The sequence below is a fragment of the Oratosquilla oratoria genome, chromosome 12 (genome assembly GCF_046742065.1).
Source record: "Oratosquilla oratoria isolate Oo_2021 chromosome 12, ASM4674206v1, whole genome shotgun sequence".
Taxonomy (NCBI): domain Eukaryota; kingdom Metazoa; phylum Arthropoda; class Malacostraca; order Stomatopoda; family Squillidae; genus Oratosquilla; species Oratosquilla oratoria.
The window spans coordinates 33,307,385-33,315,210 of record NC_134788.1 but is presented as its reverse complement, the minus strand read 5'-3'; the positions used below and the strand labels follow the sequence as shown (position 1 = coordinate 33,315,210).

General features: G+C 39.7%; 1 protein-coding gene across 5 annotated transcripts in view; it reads left to right on the top strand.

The window, feature by feature from the left end:
- Window positions 1-7,826, top strand: part of LOC143031305 (uncharacterized) — a 78,971-nt gene that overhangs the window by 17,324 nt on the left and 53,821 nt on the right. For 3 of the 5 annotated variants that reach the window (XM_076194963.1, XM_076194964.1, XM_076194965.1), the window contains one exon: window positions 4,076-7,818. The exons of the other annotated variants lie outside the window; for them this stretch is intronic. In XM_076194963.1, coding sequence (XP_076051078.1) covers window positions 4,118-5,911 — 1,794 coding nt within the window. In that variant the 5' untranslated portion in view covers window positions 4,076-4,117 and the 3' untranslated portion in view covers window positions 5,912-7,818. Of the gene's footprint in view, window positions 1-4,075; window positions 7,819-7,826 lie in introns of those variants that run through there. 5 annotated transcript variants of the gene reach the window in all.

Here is a 7,826-nt window from a genome sequence, read left to right as displayed (position 1 = left end):
CAGAGGCAGTGTCGCAAGACACAGCACATCCACTGCAAGGCTCATTGAATTGGCAACCTCCCTCTCCATCCCCTCATGCAGAAAAGAGAAGGCGGGGAGAAATCCCTTTGAGCTGCATCATATTATTTTTTCACACATACCCCCTCACCCCCCATCCTCCACCCACTCCTTTTCCCCAGAGAAAGCAAATAGGATTACAAACTTTGTTAAAGACTGCTAGATAGGAGAAAGAAAAATGATAAGCCATAAACCTTGTATCAGGTATAAGAGCCGAAACATCATATAGAAATCTTATTCCATAAAAGAGAAGAGTTAGGTTAGGTATGTTCAAAGTAAGGGGTGAATGTGCTTATTTTATTATTAGTTATAATAATTTTGTCATCAGTTCTCATGTCTAAATCACTGGCTTTGCACACTTCTCGAACTCAAAATACTTATATCCCAATGCAGTCCCCAGACATTAGTGGTAGTGGCTGTGGGGTGGAGGGTTAGTACAAACTAGTGACTTCTGATTGAAACAGAATATCCAGTTTGGTCCGATGTACAGAAACACTTGGATTTTATTTTATTCATTTATTATTATTATTATTTTTTTTTTTTCAAAATGAATTAGCCTGTTGGGTGTTGGGCAAATATTATGATTTATATCCCTGAATGGAATGTAACTTTGGATAATACCTTATGTTGTTTTTTCACCCAATTTCCCTCCAGTCCATTAAGTGAAGCACTTGTTAAGATGAATTTTTTAAATCGGGTATCATATGTGCAAATGTTTATTATGAACTTTGTGATTACATCCTAATTAGATTGAGGACGCTACAAGTATTGTTTTCATCACCACCAATAAGATATATTTGCAACTACACCAGTAAGCTGAGTACATTACCATGTCATGTGTATTCCATTCCATGCTGCAGTAGGTTGTCGTGACTGACATCCACTAAATATCCTTCTGTCCTTAACAAGGTTTGCTGTTTTGTTGGAGGATGAAGCCCATGGAGTTCCAAGCCATCAAGAACTCAAGATGTTCAAATACTTTAAATGCCCGTAAAGCACTTTCTTTATGGGAATCTGCAGAGGGCCACTCATGGGTGACATGACTTGTGGGTGCTGAGCAGTGGAATTAAGGGTTGGGGACAGGATTTAAACTAGGATAAGGATTAGTGAAATCAGAATTAGGGTCAGGACTGGGATTTGGATTGAGGAGGTGGAGATAGTGATGGGTGCTCCTGTTACTAAAAGTATCAAGAGTGGGACTACTACATGGAATGGAAGATCATTCCACTCTTGGATGTTGTGGGGGGAAAATGAGTACTTGAATATGTTGGTGCTTGTTTGGTATGTGTGGTATTTTAGGTTGTGACTACCTCTAGATGTGTTATTTGTTGGGTGTAAATAAGTTTCTTTGTTTATGTCAACTAAATTGTTTGTGATTTTATTCATCATTTGTTGTCTGTGTATTCTTCTTGTTTCAAGTGGTTCAAGCCTAATGTCCTGTTTTAAACCTGATGTAGTGTGTCTGTAGGCATGTCTCATCCATCTTGCTGCTTTATTGTGTGTGGACTCTAAATTGTATATGTCATTGTTAGTGTGTGGATCCCAGACAATGTTGCAATACTCTAAGACTGGCTGAACAAGTGTCTCAAGCAAGAATTTTGATGTCTGTGTTGCATCTCCTGAGGTTCCTGTGCAGGAATCCCAGGGCTCTATTGATGCTGCTCACATGTGTGGCCCACTTCATGTCCACTGAAATGTGGACCCCCAAGTATTTGTGGTGGGAAACTATGTCTAGGTTTGTGTTATGTAGTGTAATGATAAATTGGATAGGTTGGTTAGTACGGGTGAATCTGATGTGGTGATATTTGTCAGGTCTAAATGTCATTTGCCACTTGGCTTCCCAGTCTTCAAGGGTATGGAGGTCATTTTGTAGTTGAAGACAGTCATTTCTGTTACCTATTGGCCTATGTACTAAACTATCATCTGTTCTGTTACCTATTGGCCTATGTACTAAACTATCATCTGCAAAGAGTAGTAGTAAAGGCAAATGATAGTGGGAGATCATTTATGTAAGGAAGAGAATAGGTCCCAAGACAGTGCCTTATGGAACTCCAGAAGTTACAGGGACACTTAAGGATTGACTACCCTCAAGAACAACATGCTGTTCTTGAGAAGGCAAGAATGTCTTGATCTAGTGAAAAAGTGGTCCTTGCGTGCCATAATAATCTATTTTTCTTAACAGTTGTTTGTGAGACTTTGTCAAAGGCTTTGGCAAAATCTAAAACTATGGTATATAATGTATAATTTTGGGGTTATTAAGTAATTGGGATATGTCATGTGTTGTCTCTAGAAATTGTATATCACACAAGTGTCTAGGCTGAAAGCCATTCTGATTTTCAGTCAGTACTTTTTGCCTATCAAAGGGATTCATTATATGTCTACGGATAATATGTTCTAAAATTTTGCAGGGGACTGACGTAATCGAGACAGGCCTATAAGTGGATGGGAGGGATCTGTCATCAGATTTGAAAATTGTTGTCATATTTGCCAAAAGCCAGTCACAGGGAAGAGATCCAGTTTGAATTGTCTGTGAATATATAACCCGCAGGACAGGACCCAACACATTAGGATTGGTCTTAAGTGTCCTGCAGGGTATATTGTCAGGTTCAGTTGCTTTAGTTGTGTCTACCTCAAATAGTGGTTCTTCGATTCCTTGGATGCTTATAACTAGGGGAGGGATTGTTGGCTGTTGTGATGGTAGTATGTCCAGAAGGTCTTCATGTTCTTTACATCTTTATGATGGACTGAAACTGCATGTTTAGTGCATGTGCTCTTTTATGTGAATGTTAAACCAAAGAGTCGTTGTGTAATAGTGTTGTAATACCAGTAGAGTCTTGTCACGATTGCATAGACCTGCTACTGCTTGTATTCCTGTAATGATTGAAATGTTCATGAGGAATAAGTCTAAGGTGTTGAATGTGACCCCATGTCTTATGTTAGGGTTGTTTCTCATGACAAAAGTCTGTGTGTGTTGGTTTGTGCACTGTTTGTGAGAGTGTGTTTATGATGTCTATAAATTTTTCATGTAGAAGTCTCTTGTCAGTTTGTGGCGATATAATGTTGCCTTCATGGGTGGGGTTATCAGTGGTAGCATATGCTGTCCAATCAATGTCAGGGAGATTGAATTCACCAGCTAACCAGATTTTTTGGAGGGATCTATTTTCTAATAAGTCATCTAGGGTCTGCAGAGGTCATGTGATGCCTGTTCATCAAACATTGGTTAAATCAGGGGCCTCCAGCATGATTGATATCAATCCATGGTGGTTGATATGAGTGTCCAATTGGTTGATAAATACCTAACCTAACATTTTGGAGGGAATTGCCTCCAGCCATCATCTGCTTCACACACATCAACAATTCCTCTCCATTTTCATTCCCTCCTTGCATACCATATCTACACCATCATTTTCTTCATCACCAACTCATGCTCTCAAGTCACCCAGCACTACCAGCAAGCAATTCAATCTGAAGTCTCCCACACTATCCGACAAACCATCCCTGAATTCTTCTTTCTTGATTGCTCCTTTCACCCTGATGTTAGGTTTGGTATTGAAACTTGAATCAATGCAAATGTAGCACAGGTGTGTAGCATAGGGATCTAAGGAGTTCAGCTTGTCTGTCTGCCTGCTTGCCATTGTTTGTTTGTCACGAAACTCCTCTGATACCATGGGATCAATTGTTGCCAAAAGTGGAAATTAGATTGGTCATTAGACTTATAGATTGATAATCCTACTTATGCCAAATGATAGGAAACACACTTTGCTCTCTCTGTTTGCTAGGAGTGTTGGAAAGGATTTGGTATGAGAGAGTTGGGTATGCCAAATGACAGTAAACATTTTCTTATGTTTATTTCTCAGTATTTCATGTGACATATGAATTTATCATGATGTGTTTCCATGCATTTCAATAAATTTGAATAATTTTATGTTGAATTCCAACTTTACTTTCAATACTTAATACACTTCATATGAATTACAAATATTTACAAATATTTAAAAGCTTACATTGTTATTTTCAGGCCCAGGATTTAACAATTCATATTTCAATTGGAAAACTGCCCATGGAGAACAGAGAAAAAGCATCACAGTGTGGCTCCTCATGCAATGCAGATTTTCCCCACAGGAGTAGTCTCAGTAGACATAGAATGATGAGCCATGCAGGAAAAAAACCTTTCCAATGTGACCTTTGCGATGCAGCTTTCACAAATATATATCAGTTTAGATATCACATGATGACCCACACAGGAGAGAAGCCTTTTGAATGTGGGGTTTGTGATGCAGGTTTCAGAGCAAAGCAGCATTTAAAAACCCATATGATGACCCACACAGGAGAGAAGCCTTTCCAGTGTGACCTTTGTGACAGAGCTTTCACATTGAAAATGAGTCTTAAAAATCACCAGATGACCCATACAGGAGAGAAACCTTTCAATTGTAGCTTTTGCAATGCAGCTTTCAGAGATAAATCGAATCTCCGACGTCATGTGATGACCCACACAGGAGAGAACCCCTTCAAGTGTAAGCTTTGCAATGCAACTTTTAGAGGAAGGCATCATCTTAAAAACCACATGGTGACCCATGCAAGAGAGAAGCCTTTCCAGTGTGACCTTTGTGATGCAGCTCTCATATCAAAAGAGAGTCTTAAGAATCACCAGATGACCCACACAGGAGAGAAGCCTTTCAAGTGTGAGCTTTGCGATACAACTTTCAAAAGAAAGTGTGATCTCAAAATGCACATGGCAACTCACACAGGAGAGAACCCTTTCCAGTGTGACCTTTGCAAAGTAGCTTTCACAACAAAGGCAAGTCTTCGATGTCACGTGATGACCCACTCAGAAGGGAAACCTTTCCAGTGTGACCTATGTGATGCAGCTTTCATGGCAAAACCTGACCTCAATTATCACGTGATGACCCATACAGGAGAGAAGCCTTACAAGTGTGATCTTTGCGACAAGGCTTTCAGAGCAAAATGTCATCTTAAAGATCACATAAGAATCCACACAGGAGATAAGCCTTTCCAGTGTGACTTTTGTGAAGCAAATTTCACAACAAAATCAACTCTTCGATGTCATGTGACGAAACACACAGGAGAGAAACTTTTCCAGTGTGACCTTTGCAATGCTGTTTTCAGTAGAAAGGATGTCCTCAAAAGTCATATGGTGACCCACACAGGAGAGAAGCCTTTCCAATGTGAGCATTGCAATGCAGCTTTCAAAAGAAAGCATTCTCTTAAAAAACACATAGCGACCCACACTGGAGAGAAGCCTTTCCAATGTGATTTTTGCAACATGGATTTCATGTCAAGATCTAACCTTGAGTGTCACCTGAGGACCCACACAGGAGAGAAGCCTTTCCGGTGTGAACATTGTGACACATTTTTCAGAAGAAAGGATCATCTCAAATACCACATGGCGACCCACACAGGAGAGAAGCCTTTTCAGTGTGACCGTTGCAACACCGGTTTCATAACAAAATATGGCCTTAAATATCACATGAAGACCCACACAGGAGAAAGGCCTTACAAGTGTGACCTCTGTGACTCAGCTTTCAGAGAAAAACAACAACTCGCAAACCACAGGTCGACCCACACAGGAGAGAAACCTTTCCGGTGTGACCTTTGTGACACGGATTTGACAACAAAAGGAAGTCTGCAACGTCACATGATGAGGCACACAGGAGAGAAACCCTTCAATTGTGACTTTTGCAACAAAGCTTTCATAACGAAAGGTGATCTTAGATATCACATAAGGACCCACACAGGAGAAAAACCTTATCAGTGTGACTTTTGCAGTGTATCGTTTACAAGAAAAATGAGTCTTAAACATCATGTGATGACCCACACAGGAGTGAAGACTTAAGAATATGATCTGTAGGATGCAGCTTTCAGAGGAGAGCAACGTCTCAAAAAGCACATGGCAACTCATACAGGAGAGAAATCTCTTTGGTGTTAATTAGACATTGCAGCAGCTTGCTTTCTCTAAAAAAAAATCAGTCTTGACAGACCTGTGAAGATCCACACAATAAAAAAACTTTCAAGTGCCCTTTCCAATACAGGTTTTTCATAAACTTGTAATTTAATTGTCACACAATAACCCTCATACACTGTATCTGGAAGAAATATAGTGTTACTAAAAAACGAGGTAGGTATTTGGAGTGGAAGCTATGCAATTAAACTCATCATGAATATATCTTGCCTGTAAAAAGCTTAGATATAACCCTTTGCTGCATTTACAAATGTAGTGTGTAATATGTACAGGAGAATCAACTTTCCAGTGTGACCATTGCAGCACAACTTTAAGAGAAATGAGTGGTCTTATATATCACTTGGTGGCCAACACAGAAGAAAAGCCCTTCAAGATTGACCTTTGCCCTACAGCTGTCATGACAAAGTCTCATCTTGAAACTCACATGTGAGGACCCACACAGGGGAGAAACCTTTTTGGTGTTGTGACCTTTGCAGTGGCAGTTTTCTCAAACAAAGAGTCTCAACAGACATTTGAAGATCTACAGAAGATAAAAAGTCTTTCATGTGACCTTTGCATTGCAGGCTTCTCACAAATTATTAATGATAATGTCACACAGTGACCCTGTTACAATGTATATGGAGGAAATATATGTTTACTAAAAATGAGATGCATACTTGAATAGAAATATAATAAAATACTTTATAGAATATGATCTTTTGTTAGTTCGTTAAGACATTGTAACCTTTTGCTGTGTTTAGAAATGTATTTAATCTATGCAACAGACGATTTTGCTTCTGAGAGTAGCTTTCTATGTGTCAAAAATGTTAAAAGAGCATGTGTGGTTTGGTTCCAATTATTTACTTTTCATTGTACTGTCTTGGTGGTGCGGGGTCAGTGTATTTCTCACAGTGCTGAGTAGACCTAAGTCTTGTTTTGTTTTGATGCAGCGATGAAGGCAGTAAAAAGTTCAGGGCATATGCCCATGGGTTTATGAGCCAAGTGTTGAGGGAGCTAGGGTGGCTTGGGATGGCTGGGTGTCTGTCTATTGGTTCCAGAACATCATTGTGCTGCAGCATCCCTCTGCCAACCCCATTCCCCTTTGTAGGGTTGAAAGGGGGTCTGTGGAGATGAAGCCGATTACCATTCACCTTCATTGTTTTTGTTTTATGAGACATAATGCTTTAGGTTATTAAATCCCATAGCAAATATTTGAGAAGATGGAAGAACTTGGAGTGAGGTGGCATCAATGACATGTGATAGGTATAGAAAGAGGGCTATGTCATGAAGTAAGAGTCAATGTCAGATTTGGAGAGTTGAATTTCCCACCTGGAGTGGACTCTACCGCTCCAGCACTGGGTGGGTATGCAACAGCTAGGGGCTCAACACCTGGTCCAGGTTACAATTGAATTGTTCATTGGTCTATGTGTGTGTGCACTGTTGAAGTATCTTCATTGTGTATGATTTCTAGTGCCAGTTTTTTAATAAAGGCATGAGAAGGAAAGCATAGTTTTTCCTTAGTTCCCCTCTCCACTGCTTGTTATATCTGTAAAAAGGCAACCCCATGGAGACGGGGCATAATATTATATCGAAATGTATTCCATAATCCTCATGGAAACAGGTATGCATGTAAATACTATATCAGGTATGTTTAAGACGCCATACAGTGACTGAGGTTATTCAATATCTTATCATCAGTGAAACCCCTAACCAGGTCTTATGTCCACATTATCATATTTTGCTCAATGTAGGTTTTCTGAGAAATCTTGCCATCCTCCTAATGACTATGTGGAGATACAAGTTATGACAA